The sequence below is a fragment of the Lemur catta genome, chromosome 2 (genome assembly GCF_020740605.2).
Source record: "Lemur catta isolate mLemCat1 chromosome 2, mLemCat1.pri, whole genome shotgun sequence".
NCBI lineage: Eukaryota > Metazoa > Chordata > Mammalia > Primates > Lemuridae > Lemur > Lemur catta.
The window spans coordinates 1,247,469-1,262,356 of NC_059129.1; the positions used below are offsets into that span (position 1 = coordinate 1,247,469).

General features: G+C 51.7%; 1 protein-coding gene across 6 annotated transcripts in view; it reads right to left on the bottom strand.

Moving 5' to 3' along the window:
• Nucleotides 1–14,888, bottom strand: part of IFT140 (intraflagellar transport 140) — an 83,223-nt gene that overhangs the window by 57,602 nt on the left and 10,733 nt on the right. For 5 of the 6 annotated variants that reach the window (XM_045541092.1, XM_045541090.1, XM_045541091.1 and 2 more), the window contains exons 4-12: nucleotides 11,749–11,870; nucleotides 11,460–11,602; nucleotides 9,298–9,473; nucleotides 7,595–7,686; nucleotides 6,567–6,673; nucleotides 5,767–5,912; nucleotides 4,114–4,317; nucleotides 3,309–3,381; nucleotides 1,543–1,634 (exon numbers count right to left, since the gene is read on the bottom strand). In XM_045541092.1, the coding sequence (XP_045397048.1) occupies nucleotides 1,543–1,634; nucleotides 3,309–3,381; nucleotides 4,114–4,317; nucleotides 5,767–5,912; nucleotides 6,567–6,673; nucleotides 7,595–7,686; nucleotides 9,298–9,473; nucleotides 11,460–11,602; nucleotides 11,749–11,870 (1,155 nt within the window). Of the gene's footprint in view, nucleotides 1–1,542; nucleotides 1,635–3,308; nucleotides 3,382–4,113; nucleotides 4,318–5,766; nucleotides 5,913–6,566; nucleotides 6,674–7,594; nucleotides 7,687–9,297; nucleotides 9,474–11,459; nucleotides 11,603–11,748; nucleotides 11,871–14,888 lie in introns of those variants that run through there. The other variant, XM_045541093.1, reaches the window with a different exon arrangement.

The window sequence follows — 14,888 nt, forward strand, 5'->3', positions numbered from 1 at the left end:
ACCCTCCCGAGCCCTGCCGACAGGACTCCTGGGTCAGCTGTTTCCCAGCAGGCCTCTGGCCTCTTCCTAGCGGTCTGGTTGCCCCTCCCCAGCGGGCCGCTGCCCCGCACACCTGGCACTGCAAGTCCTGTCTCTGCTGTTGCCGCTGTGCCTTGGTCTGTCCGTAAACACTCCGTCTCTCCACCTCCATGTCCACAACAGACGCCCCTGCGCGACTGTGGAGTCAGGCAGCACAGCGCAGCAGGACTGGAGAAGGCAGGTGGCAGTGAGGAGGGTGGCCTTTCATGGCTGGGATGCCCACGGGCTCCGGCCGCCTTCCCTCCAGCATCTCTGCCCACCCCCACCCAACAGGCAGGGAGAAAAATGCTGTGCCAGCTCCTTGGCGCCTAGCACTGCCGTGTCTACCGCCCAGCGGCAGACGACAAACACCCTGCTCCAGGGGAGCGGGCGAGCAGTGTGGGAGGTGCAGGGACACACACAGGGCAGCCCCAGGAAACCAGACACCAGGTCCCGGGGAAGAACTCAGAGCTGGATGAAAACCACACCAACAGCTAAAACCGGGTCGTGACAAATGTCTCGACCTGTCACAGAACGCTGCTGCACGCAGTGGCATGAACAGTGGCTCCCCAAAAGATATGTCCATTTGGAAGCTGTGAAAGTGACCTTATTTGGAAAAAGGGTCTTTGCAGATGTGATTAAAGATCTTCAGATGAGGCTATTCTGGTTTAGGGTGGGCCCTAAATCCAACGACAGTTGCTTTTATAAGACACAGAAGAGAAGACTGACTCGGGGAGAACGCCGTGTGAAGAACGGGCAGAGACTGCAGTGACGTGTGCACAGGCCAAGGCACCAAGACCGACAGCACCACTGGCTGGAAGAGGCGAGGAACAGACTCTCCCCTCACACCCTCCAGAAGGAACCAACACTGATGACACCTGGATTTCGGAATCTGGCTTTCAGAACTGTGACAGAAGAAATTTCTGCTGTTAAGCCACTCAGTTTGTGGTGATTTGTTATGGCAGCCATGGGAAGCTGATGTGCCACGCCAGCCCCCAGGTTCCAGCAGCGTGTGTGGGATGTGGACGGGGCAGGGGTCCTCACTCCACACGACCTGAAGGGAAGAGACTGGAGTGCGGGAGGCCTGTCATCTTGGAGGCGATCACTGCCATCAATCACGCTGGCCCTGCCCATGAGATGCATGCAGGAAAGGCTGCCAAAGACACGAAGTCCTAAACTGATGCCACTTGAGCCTTCACGACGCAGGTTAAACCCAGCGAGCGTCCTCCCATCTCACAGCCCTGTGTGTTCAAGGGCCTGCTCACTGCAAAAGGCCCCGGCCCGTCTCCCTGAGTCTGAAGTCTGTGGCAGCCACAGATGGAGCCGCTGCCCAGAACTCACGTTTACAATCCACCACCTGATGGGGAATCTGATTTCCCCAGGTCAAGTCAGGAAACAAGCTCTGGTTCAACTTAGAGACGGCATTTGAATTCTGCTCTAGTTTTCTTATCATCACAGCCCACTTGCTGTGGAGCAGCAATTTACCTGCCAGGTTCGAACTTGAACTCGGTTTGGCTCCACCGTATAAACGCTTTCTTCATGCATCGCTAGCACTGGAGACTCACACGGGAAGGTACCTAAGACGAAAGACGAACATCAGGACAGCAGCAGCTAATCTCTTCACACTTTCTTACAGTTTAAGAGGCATTCCCACATAGTCCCTAACTCGTTGTGGCCCTCACAACAGCTTCTCGAGGGAGGCATCATCTGCATCTCGCCAATGAGGAAAACGAGGCTGTGTGCACAGGGCCCGAGGCCAGAACCTGCAGTGATGGCGCGTGCAGGCTCTGGCCTGCTGGGGACTTAGCGTTGGGCCTCCTGCCCTGGACCTCTCACCTGAGGCGTCTCCTCCCTTCTCCCGCCTGGGAGCTGATGCTTTCCCAGCATCTGACAGTACAATCATTTAAGCAAGTGTCTGCTTCGTGTACGTGGAACTCTGGAGGCTACCAGCCCTAGCGTCTGGCTCCAAAGAGGTTCTTATCTACGATGACACACACAAACCGGAAACTATCTCAGCACCTGCTGTATTGGTCCCATTGGGGAAAATGAATTCACCTTTGCTCCTAGGGATTCTACACAGAAGAGGGGAGAAGATGTGAATTATCAGTACAGATTGGGACAAAGTGTGAAAACGTTATAAGAGAACTTTAGGCAACAAAGTGTTAGGAGATAAACCAAGTTAGTGTGAGGAAGGGAAGTGGCAAACATCACCAGGGAGGCAGGAGATGTTCAAACAAGGTGGGTGATCACCCGTGGAAAAGCATGGTGAAAAGTCCTATGAGGTAAGACAGCCCAAAGGTGAAAAAGGGTGAAGGTAAGAATTGTGGAGAAGAAGGCAAGCTGAGGGAGCACAGCCTGATGGCTGGGTCACTGTCACAGGCCAGAAAAATGTCCCCTGAAGACGTCAGGTCCTAATCCCTGGAACCTATCAATACTACCTGGAATGTCACAGATGTAAGGTCTTGAGATGGGGAGATTGTTCTCGGTTATCCAGGGGGCTCTAAATACAATCACAAGTGCCCCAATATGACCACAGAGCTGAAGACTGGAGTTTTGTGACCACGAGCCAAGGAGGGCTGGCGGCCACCAGCAGCCAGAAGTAGCAAGAAAGACATTCTCCCCTGGAGACTCAGAGGACGCCTGGCCCTACTGACCCCTGAATTTTGGAGTTCTAGGTTCCAGAAAATAAGTTTCTGCTGTTTTAAGCCACAGAATTTGTGGTGATTTGTCACAGCACCCCAAGAAACTCACAGGCATGTGCTGAAGAGAGGAGGCTAACAGCGGCCAAATTAAATGTGGAGAGTTGGAGAGATGAGTGGGACATGAGAGGCTGTTTGAGATTGAAGGAGCATCTCTGAAGAGCCACCCGGAAATATTCGGAGAGTGGCCGGCCCTGATCAAGACACCACGGGCTGGAAACATTTCAGATGATGGGCATGTAGCCACCTGCTTCCCTGGAAGGAAACTCACGACAGCACTGTGGTTGTTTACACTCATGCAGCCCTACTGTTGAGCCATTTAGGAATCTGGGAATGCAGGAGGGCTTGCTGGCCCCGGGGGCCCTGGCAGCTAGGACGGAGCTGTAGCAGCACTGGCTCTGGAAATGCAGGCATAGGCACGAGGACTGACGTAGGTGTCTCTGCAGCCCCTGGGCCACCCCCCAACGACATCACAGGCACCAGTGCCCCTCACTGGTGGGTGAGAAAATAAGGCACTGTGAGTCCCCTCCGTGGGGCTATGAAGACTCCCACCTGCATTCCGTAAGGTGGTCCCAGAAGGCTCAAAAATCACCACCTGTTTTCCGTTCCAGACAGCAACAGCATCCTAAACAGAACAACAGACATGCAAAAGCAAAGGTCAGGAAAAGTGGGACACAGACTGTAGACCCCACTGCACACCTCCTGACGCGTCCTTCTCCTGTGAATATTCCCCAGCACTGCCACCCCATCTCCCTGACATCAGGTCACTGGGTCCTTCTTGGACACAGGTTAAGGCTGTGTTTCATGTTATGTAAAATACCCCTGGGTTGGTCGGTTTGTTTTTTTTTTTGAGACAGAGTCTCACTTTGTTCCCGGGCTACAGTGAGTGCCGTGGCATCAGCCTAGCTCACAGCAACGTCAAACTCCTGGGCTTACGTGATCCTACTGCCTCAGCCTCCCGAGTAACTGGGACTACAGGCATGCGCCACCATGCCCGGCTCATTTTTTCTATATATACTTTTAGTTGTCCAGATAATTTATTTCTATTTTTAGTAGAGACAGGGTCTCGCTCAGGCTGGTCTCGAACTCCTGACCTCGAGCGATCCACCCGCCTCGGCCTCCCAGAGGGCTAGGATTACAGGCCTGAGCCACTGCGCCCGGCCACCCCTGAGTTTTCATTATTATTTTTTTATGATCATGACATATGCAGAGACGCAGAAAGTAAGATAATCCAGGAGGAGCTGCGCATGCTCAACCTGCCACCCAGGCCCTTGCTGTCCTGAACTGCCCAACTGGGCAGGTCCCTTGTCTGTGTGGACGATCTCCCTCCGACCCACACGTGACCCCCGGCAGTCACCTTGGTGGCGAACACTCCACTGACGCGCATGTCCATGCACAGGCTGTGCGCGCCCCCCGTGGACAGGAAGGACACGTTGAGCAAGCTTGGGGACACCTGCACAGCGGCCGCCAGCTGGTGGAAGTGCGCCGCCAAGGCCTGCTCGCTGAGGATCGACACGGTGCTGGTGCTGTTCACCGCCAGCAGGTTCTTTCTGGAGCCCCACTTCGTTTCCACGTCGGAAGAAAAGGAACCAAATGTGCGAACAAAGCAGAGGAAAGATGGTTAGGGGAGTGGTTACACGCATGACGAGTCATAAACCATTTTCTAAGCACCATTTTTTGTGTTTAAAAATGATTTTTGGAAAATTTTTATAAAGGTAAAATGAGTGACTTGTAGAAAAATTCTAGAACACTAATAATACCCAAGAGCTGGGATTCAGCAGTGGACACGTGTGTGGCCACTATAGTTGGTGTCTGTTCTGACTGGCAGTGTGTCTTCTAGAATTTGCTTCCGTGTATGACGTGGGGATGTTTACGTTTAATAAATAGATAGGCAATTTACACCACGTATTAAAACTATCCAGCTTTCCTCTGCTGACGCAGAATGTCAGTTTCATAATTTCACATGAAACTTTGAAATCTATCTAAAATGTACATTTTCCAACAAAAAATTAAGAGCTATGCAAAACAGGAGAAAATGAACCACATTACAGGGGGGACAAGGCATCAGAAACTGCGAAGAAAAGGTCCAAATGTTGGACTTAGCAAAGACTTCAAAGTAGCCACTACATACCCAAAGAACTAAAGGAGGCCGTGCTTAATGAAGCCAAGGAAGGTATTACGACAATGTCCCATCAAATAGAGAATGTAAACAAAAAGATAGGAATGATAAAAAAGAACCAAATGTCCAAGAGGAAGTAAGACGGACGTCCACACAAAGCCCCGTGCACAGCCAGCGTTATCCAAACGCCCACCGACTGACGAGCCAGACACAGCCCCTATGATGCATGATTCCTTTTTTAAGAAATGTCCAGACCAGGCAAATCCTCAGAGAACAGAAAGTAGATTGGTGGCTGCTTAGGGCTGGGGGCAGGGGAGAGGGGGGATTGACTGGTAAAGGGTACAGATTTCTTTCTGAGGTGATGAAAATGTTCTAAAATTTATTGTAGAGATGGTTGCAAAACTGTGAATATGCCAAAACCCATTTGGCAGATGAATTATATCTCAATGAAGCTGCTTCTAATACACAGACAGATGCATGTAGATGGGGACACACAGATACAGGGATGGGTTGATGGCACACAGACAAATATTAACTAGTACAGCTCCTCAGTCCCTTATTTGCAACTCAGAAATCCAAAAGGACTTTAACAGTTTTTTGTTATTGTTATTTTTATATAGTCTTAAGTTGAATAACTGATAAAAATAGGTTCAAAGCCAATTACTTCCTCCATTTTTTTTTTTTTGAGACAGGATCTTACTCTGTCACCCAGGTGGGAGTACAGTGACGTCAGCCTAGCTCACTGTAGCCTTGAACTCCTGACCTCAAGCGATCCTCCTGCCTCAGCCTCCCAAGGTGCTGGGATCACAGGCGTGCGCCACCACGCCCGGCCACTTCCTCCACTTCTGTGCGGTGGAAAGCGAGTGCTGTGGGTGCCCCACAGGGTCGCACCTTTATCTGCGTGATGTTCCCTTCGAGTTCGGTGGGGGTCTGAAGGGTCCACCTGTCCTTGCCCTCCCCACCTCGGCTGCTCGGAGGGCCTAGAGCTTTCCTCCACATGGCTACCCGCCCTTTGTCAGTCCCTGCCGCCAGCAGACCTAGAGGCGAGAACAAAAAAAGCGTGGTAACTGAGGTGAAGGAGGGCTAAGAACAGCAGCGGGCGCCCTTCCCTGACCACCACCTCTAACCCAGCCGCCTTCACCCCGCCAGGGCCTCTCTGGCCCTCCGCCTGGCTGCACCTTCCCTCAAGGAGCTGGCTCCTCCCTGGTGGGACAGCGCTAGTGTGGGGGGTGCTGCTTTTACGTTTTTTTTCCTGTTTCCTTGAGCCCAGTCTGCCTTGCTCAGGGCTGCCGCCCCAGTGCTCCGGCAGTGCTCAGCACGCAATGGGCACTAAAGGAATGTGGCTCTGGCTCATCTGTCCTTTCTGTCCTCTCTGTACATATATACATGCGTGTGCATACACGCACATACGTGCTCGCGTGTGCACATACACAGGCTCCCTGCACTGTACTTCCTGGGGGCTTTCAGGACGGATGCAGACCAATGCGCATGTGGTCAATCTGTCACGTTTTGACCAGACCCTCTGGCCTTCCCCTGGGGTAACAAAGCTTCGGAGACACATGCTCACCCTTGGCTGACTGTTCAAATGGCTAATGTCAGTCACCACCGAGCTGCCATTCCCTGAACAGCCCCCAGGTTCCACCATGGCTATCCAGCACTTACGCACCACGCTTGAACCCGGGAAGTCTCACCTTTGGCCTTACAGTAACAGACGCAGTTTATGTTCTCTCCTTTTTCAAAGCCAAACTTCTCATCGGGACTCAGTATGTAATTCTCTCCTCGTTCTAAATCCCAGAACCTACAACAGAAGGAAGAAAGTGCCATTGAGGGCCGCATCAGGGGCATTTCCCACTGCTCCGAGGGTTTCACTAAACCTGTGGAGCAGATGTTAAAAATCAGGAAAAAGACACAGCTCAACAGCCTCCTGATATGGAAGTGCACTGTTGAACCACTTAGGACTATCTCAGGCCCTGTTTATTTTTTATTTTTACTTATTTATGTATTTTTTCGGACAGGGTCTCACTCTGTCACCCTGGGTAGAGTGCAGTGCTGTCATTATAGCTTACTGCAACTTCCAACTCTTGGGCTCAAGCAATCCTCCTGCCTCAGCCTCCTGAGTAGCTGGGACTATAGGTGCGCATCATGATCCCAGCTCATGTTTCTGTGCTTTTATTAGAGATGGGGGTCTCGCTCTTGCTCAGGCTGGTCTCAAACTCCTGAGCTCAAGCGATCCTCCCACCTCGGCCTCCCACAGTGCTTGGGTTATAAGCATGAGTCACGGCGCCTGGCCTCACGCTCTGTTTATAATCACAGAGAGCAGCTGTTAACAACAGCTGGTTCATATATGGCATTAGGTCACCAGGGGAACACAGGAACTCCAACCACATGCAACAACACAAGAGAGACCCTAATAAATGAGTCTGTTTATACCAAGCTCAAAAAAGCCAGCAAACAGATTCCACGGGCAGACACCAGGGCAGTGCTACCTATTGGGGCAGAGCACCTGGAGAGAGAAGAGCAGGGTAGGCGGGAACTCCTGGGGTCGCTAATGTTTTGTTCCTCTGTCTGGGAGCTGATTACGTGGATCTGTCCAATGCGTGAAAATCCACCGTAACACGTGCATTTCCCTGCACCTGTCATACTCCAGCACAAGGCATACTGAGAGGAGCCTGTCCTGACAGGATTCTCAGCAAGGGGTCCTGGGGAGACAAACTCTCACCTGAGGACGGTTTCCCCGATGGCCATCACGAGAAGGCTGCCCTCGATCAAGGCGATGTCTGCCGGGCGACCTGTTTTCCCACTCAACTTTACCTGCATAAGGAAAAAACAACCAGAAAGAATCGTGTTGCTCTTGCGAAGACTGCCTTGTCCAGATTTCATGAGTCTGGAGTCTCTGGTCTTCTGTGACTTCACAGAGACTCAGCAAGTGCAGGGAACGCAGGAATGCCGGACACTGAGAGGCAAGCTCCGGTGTGCAGGACGCACGGGCCGAGGCAAACCACTCCTCTTGCACATTAACATTGGCTGTCGGGCCCCTGGTGTGAGGCGGGCGCCCATCAGTGGCCAGGTCTCCACAGCAATTGCCAAGTGGGGCTGGGTGCTCCCGTTCAGGTGTGACCTCACCTCTGGGCAGGTCTTGCCATCCCACTTTGCAGAGAACAGACCTGCCCAGAGCCCACCATCTAGGGAGCAGCTGAAGGGGCATCTGAAGCCAGGTGCCATGGATGGAACTGTGTCCCCCCAAAACTCAAATGTTGAAGCCCTAACCCCCAATGTGACTGTATTTGCCTTTAGGAGATAATTAAGGTTAAATGAGGCCATAAGGATGGGTGGGTAGGTGGGTGACCTGACAGGACTGTGGCCTGTGGGCTCATAACAACACCAGAAAAAAAAAAAAAGAGAGAAAAGAAGAAACACCAGAGAGCCTGGGCTCCCTCTCACCCTCCCCATCTCCCTGCTGCCGTGTGAGGACACAGGGAGAAGGCAGCTGTCTGCAATGCAGGCAGGGGGCCCTCACCAGCACCTTGACCTGGGACTTCCAGCCCGCAGAACTGCGAGTGAGAAATGTTTGCTGTCAAGCCACGTGGCCTGTGGCAGTTTGTTATGATGGCCCAGCGGACTAAGACGCAGGCCTGTGTGACTGAGTGCATCCTCAACTGCTGTTACAGGATGCAGAAACGGCCACATAAACACTGACTTACAGGGAAAAATTAATTCTGCTATATACAAGAGTATGTTCAAGGAAAGTTCAGTGTTCTTCAAGGAGCGTGGATTCCTTTGGTGTAAACCAAGAAACTAAAAGGAGGGCAGCCACAGGCAGGGTCCCATGCAGGACTGCGCAGCTCTGACGCCGTCACAGCAGGTCTCCTACCTGGGAGGGTGGTCCCAGAGCTGATGCCGTGAGGTGCTCAGTGTCTTTCAGTAGCCACACTAAAACACTGCTACCAGCAAGGGCAAGTGTAACACACACCCGTTAGGCAGAGCAACGTGCACATGAGGGCAGAGGGCGGATGGGAAAGGCTCTGGCACGAAAACCCTGCTAAGGGACGCCGAGTGACGGACACAGGCTCTGAGATGGCGAGCGAGCGTGACTCTGTCACTCCTCAGGTCTGCTGGGGGCACAGCCTAGGAGTGGCAAGCCCAGGCTCTCTCCTGACTCTGCCCTCTTCCCAGGGACAGAAAATCCCACCTCTAGCTTCTCTCACCTGTGGGCTGAACGTCCCATAATAAACAATGACACTAGGTATCAGCAGCTACGTTAGCTGCCCCAAAGACGGTAGGTTTTTTGGTCCCGCTAACCGAGGAAGAAATGGTAGTCAGGATGGGGCCTGAGAGAATCTGGCTCCAGCTCCTGAGCACGACCCGCAGCTGTGGGCGGGTCCCCTGGGCGCTGCCCCCGCCCCGCCCCACTCTCCCACCCACCTTCATCACTTCTTCAGCTTCACCCTCGGGGGTCACCACGTACAGGGACAGCAGGAGATTCTCCGTGACCACCACCAGCGCCTCTCTCTTTTCTATGTGTAACAGCGTTTGGATGGAGCTGCCCGTGGATGCCACCTGCGCAGTCCTGCCCTTCTCGTCCACGTAGTGCACCGTCCCTGGGGGCAGAGGCCGTCACCACACAGGCAGCACTGGCTCACCTGTGTTTCCACGAGCAGCCATTTCTATCCGCTTAATGACACTTCCAAAGTAAAACATCTTCACTATAAAAATTCTAAGCTGAGACATTTACCCATCATCTCAGGCCTATCTCTGAAACAAGCTCCGTTTCACTGGTTTAGATCTGCCCTGAGCTGTCCCCAATGATCCTTCCTCCTCCACTGTCTCAGAGGATTTTAATGTCCATACTGTTGACCCTCCTGATCCCATGGCCTTGGAAGTCTTTGTTCATGTCAGTCTGCCAACTTTAGGTGTGCCATGTCCTCCGCTGAGGCCCTGTCTGACGGCCCCCTCTGTGGCCCCCGCTCCCCGTCCTCCCTGCCCAGGGTGCTGCTGCTGCGCTGTGTGCCTCCTGCCAGGCTCACTCTGGACCCCCCTCTCAACTGCACCAGCTCCTCCCGGTCCAAGCTTCGGGAGTTCACTGTGCCCAGCCTGGGATCCCCGAGCCGCTCCAGTGCTGGCCCGCTGCTCCAGCTGCCTCCTCCTTCCTTCCTGGGCATCTGAGCGGGGTAGGTGAAGCCCCTGAGTCTCGGGGACCCTCTGGTTCATTTCTGCTGTTCTGCGGGAGCCCTGTCCAGGAGCCTTCTCACCCTCCTGTCTCCTGTCATCTTATTCCCAATGTATAATGAGTTTGTAGTCCCCTAAAAAGTTCAAGGTTATCCACGGGGTAATTGTGACAATAACTAATATCCAATAAGCACATATTGTATAGCAGGCTCGGTTCTCAGCACTTTTACAGGTAATAACTAGGTGGACATTCACATGCGGAACATCCACATACGGAAGCTGCACATGGACTAACTTGCCCCCGAAGCTCCTTAGCCAAGGGCAGGGATCCCATCCCCTAGCTGGGGCCCTCCAGCACTCTGCTCGCCCCAGCCTACCCACATCTTTCCCTGACATGCCTCATCCCCATACTCCCTTCTCAACTCTTCCTGATGGCCTTGCCCTCACATGCCCCTCCAGCAGCCCCCAAGTGCTGTGCCCACTCAGGTATCCCTCAGGGGCCCTCTGAATCCCCCCTTGTTTGGCTGTGTCTCTTTACCCTCTAAAATGAACGTTTTCTCTTATTTAAAGATTACAAAGACCTCACGGCCTGTCTGCTGTCATCTGTTCTCTTCTTGCCATCAAGCTGCCTGGTGAAACCAACAGCAAAAGCCTCCTCTCCTCAAACCCAATCGCCTCTGTGCAGCTCTCACCTCCTTGGTTTCTCCAGCAATGGACAGAATTGTGACTGCTTCATGTAACTGCACAAGACTCTTTTTTTTAAAAAATAGAGATGGTGTCTCACTATGTTGTCCAGGCTGGTCTCGAATTCCTGGTCTCAAGCAATGTTCTCATTTCAGCCTCCCAAAGTGCTGGGATTACGGGTGTGAGCCACTGCGCCCAGCCCAAGACTCTCTTTTAACTTCACATTGCATTTCTTCCAGCCCTAGCTGGGCAGCATGTCCTACTGCGCACACTGAGGAGGAGCTGTGTTAGAAGCAACCAAACAGTGCCCAGTGCTGACCGCCCAGTGGATGCTGCCTGGTGGCTACAGGCTAGAAGTGAAACCCTATTCTGCTCATGCCTCATTCCCAGATCCTAGCTCAGCACCTGGTATGCAGTAGGTGCTTGATAATGACACAGACTGCATGACAGCAGTGCCACAAAAGAATCTTTCCAACACCCTCTGTAGCTGTGCAGAGTATAATCGCTGACAAGAAGCTTCCTTATGAAAACCCTTCAAACACAAACACAGCCCAGTTTGTCTCTGTCAGTGCAGCGAAGCCAGGCCCCAAGCGCTGGGTCAGTACCTGCAGAGCGTGAGCTGGCGCAGCACTCCCGGGCTGGCACGCGTGCGGAAACTGCATCCACTAGAGTAAGAGCCTTATCAGACACCCTTAAAACACTGACTCCCCAGAATCACGACCTAAGTTCCTCACCATCCGTCAGGCTGACAAAGAACGACAGCCCCTCCTGAGAGCCCATCTTCAGGAAACTTCCAAAGCCGCTTTTCCTCCAGTTAAACATGTCCAGGGCTTTTTCGTCGCCACTCACAGCTGCCTTCGCCAATTGAACCAGGTCCCTGAAAATAAATGTGACAAAGAAATCGACTTTCTGCCACTCCTGGAGCAACTTGGGCCGGAGCCCCTCCTAGGTGAGGAGCAGACCCCCCACGCCCTGCCCCACCGTGAACAAACGCACAGGTCATCGTGTGAGCCCCATACTTACGTGCCCGGCGGGGGCAGGCGGAAGATGCAATGAGTGAGGTGTTTCCCGTACTCGTGTTTCAGCAGGGGTGTCCCCTGGACCCGACCCCTTTGGTCCAACCTCCATAAAAGCAAGACACCAAGCTGGAAAACCCAACACCACACGTGTAGGAAACATGTTCTTACAGAAAGACTGATGGAAGGTAAGTTAAACTATGCAACATATACTTATTTTCTTGCTTTACGTTCTAAGAAGTGTAATATATATACACATATATATATACACTTTTAAAAAAATTATAAAACTACACGTATACCATGAACATTTCAAATAATTCAAAAGTGTTTGAAGAAAGAACCAGAAACTCTTCGATTGACCCCCTCTCCATCCTCACTCCCTAGAGACAGCAACTGCTATATACAATCAATTTTTAAAATAAACATTTAGTTTTAGAATAGATTCAGATTTACAGGAAAGTTACAAAGACAGTACAGAGAGGTCCCATACGCTGCACCAAGTTCCCTATTATCAGATGCTAGGGTGGCATGTCCTTTCTTACAATTAATGAACACTGTTGTCACTGTTACCTAAAGTCCACACTCTATTTGCATTCCCTCGGTTCTTCCCTGATGGCCCTTTCCTGGCCCAGGACCCCATCCAGGACCCCACATGGCATTTAGTCGTCCCATCTCCTTAGGCTCCTCAGGATAGTTTCTCGGGCCTTCCTTGTTTCTGATGCCCTGGATGGTCTCGGGGGTGCTGGGCAGGTATACTGCAGGATGCCCGTCCTTTAGGGTCTGTTGGATGTTTTTCCCATAGTTAACCTGGGGTGACGGGTTTGGGGGAGGAAGACTACCCAGGTGAAGGCCTTTTCCTCACATCCCACCCAGGGTGCCCACCACCCACACAACTCATCCAGGCTGACGCTGCCCTGGACCACCTGGCGGAGGTGGAGGGCGTGTTCTCCCCCGACAGTGACTCCTCCCCCCTTCACCCTGTACTGTTGGGGAAGATGACACCGTGTGGCCCACACTTGAGCGGGGAGTTATGTTCTACCTCCTCGAGGGGAGTATCTGCGTAGAATGTCTGTCTCTTCTCCACCAATTCCTTACCTTCTCAACCAAATATTGATACCTGCGTGGACTCACAGACCTTTACTGTGTCCTCTGGATTACAGTCCCGTGTTGCCTTATTTCTATTGCTCACACTGTCCAGCTTTGGCCGGGGGACCCCTTTCGTTGGCCTCTGTGTCCTTCTGGCCTGCCTCACCTGGGGGTTTTGTTAGCACATCTCACCCTGTGGCTAAGATTCTCTAGGCTCGTTGCTCCATCCGAGCCCTAGAATCAGCCACTTCTCCAAGGAGCCTGGGAGCCGATCTGAGTGCTAGCTATACTGTGTGTTCAATTTTAAAGTCATCAAAGTCTCAAATCCACTGCAAAGACAAGTGCTGGAGAAGGTCAAGGGAGGGAGATGACGACTGCATCAGAACCAGCTGAGGAGGGCTGCCGTGACCGGGGTGTGCGCTAAGCTTTGCGAAGGCGGGATTTCACATTTCACCCTGGATCTGCGCGCTTGATGCCCGAGCCCTCCCCAGGCTGTTTCCTGGCTCAAGGCTGGGGGACTTTTTAGCACACAGTACACTCTTCTTCCCACCCTCCTTTCCATCATCACTGACTCCAAGATCCCCAAATGCCAGAGAACACCATTCTTATTGTATACAGGGATAGGATTTTCAAATAACGTCAGGTTTAAAGGCAACTTAAATAACGAACTTCTAAGAAATGTTCTGAAAGATCTAAAATAGTATGTAAAATATGAGCGTACATATAATATGAATAAACAAAAATAAGAAAAACGCTATTGGTATCTTTGTTTAATAATTGTTTTTTTAAAAAAAAACAATGCTTGCTTAGTGAGCAAAAACACACATACAAGGATAGAAATGAAAATATCCCCTGCCCCTCCTCCTGAGGGACGAGCACCACAGAGACTGCACACCTGCACGTCACTCACATACACGGCGTCTTCAGAGACGTTCACCTGCTACACCCTTCACATGCAATCAGCTGGGACTTTCTCTCTTTTTTCTTTTTTTTACATAATTGACTTTAGAGATCTGCATTAGCACATACAAGCTGCTAGCTGACCACTCAACCAGGTTTCTGAACACAATCAGACATACACAGCACGTTCAGATTTCTAGGCTGCTGCTTCGGGGAAGTTGCTGGATGCAAACATTTAAGAGCAACGATTTCTGCTTGGCCAGATGAGCAAGTACCTGTTGTTCTGAGAGAAGGACAGACAGAGCCCACTGCCATCGGGAGTCAGACTTCCACTGAATGGGGGAGGGGAAGCCAAAGGAGGCAATGAGCCAGATGTTCCCCACCCTGGGGTTTCTGCCAAGAGCCAGAAATGAGAACACAAAGTGTTAAGACTCAGAACTAACTCTGAGACATTCCCGTCTCCTCTGCCACGCCCTCCTATTCCTCGTTCCTAATTCTTTTTCTTACTTTTAAATTATTATGGGTACACAATAGCTATATATCTTTATCCTCGTTCCTAATTCTAAACACTGAACTGCGCAGGGCTCCCTGCTTGGGTCTTCTCTTAGTTTCTTGTACCTCTCAACACTCCTGAGGGTAATCCTTTGTGTTTAGGGCTGTCTCTTCCCTATCTGCAAATTCCTTCTAAGTTATTTCATACATTATAACTTTACACATTAAAATTCTAAATAAAAACTATGCCCAAGTGAGAAATTATCCCTATTCGTGAAGAGCAAGAGTTTAGAGTACCAAGGACTGATGGGAGGTTAGAGTGCTCTGGATGAGAGTCTTGGCGGCTTATCACACAGCAAAAGTACTGAAGTGGTGGGTGCGCTCACCATGCGTCACTAAGAAGCTGTGAGAGACGGGCTTGTCATTCATCAGGGCACAGGTTACTGGACTCCCACACTTGGCTCAGCCAGAGTTCCCTAGGGAAGTGAGTGGCCTGGCCTGTGTAACATTCTCTCCACTTCTCTGCTGATGGGACTTCTAAGGGACACTTGGTAGGATGCCCATGCAGTGTCTCTTTCTAGGGATCGGCTGATTTGGGCTGACTCCACGGGCAACTGCAGCAGAGCTACGGCACGAGGCGGAGAAGCCCCTGCACCCGGCCTGATG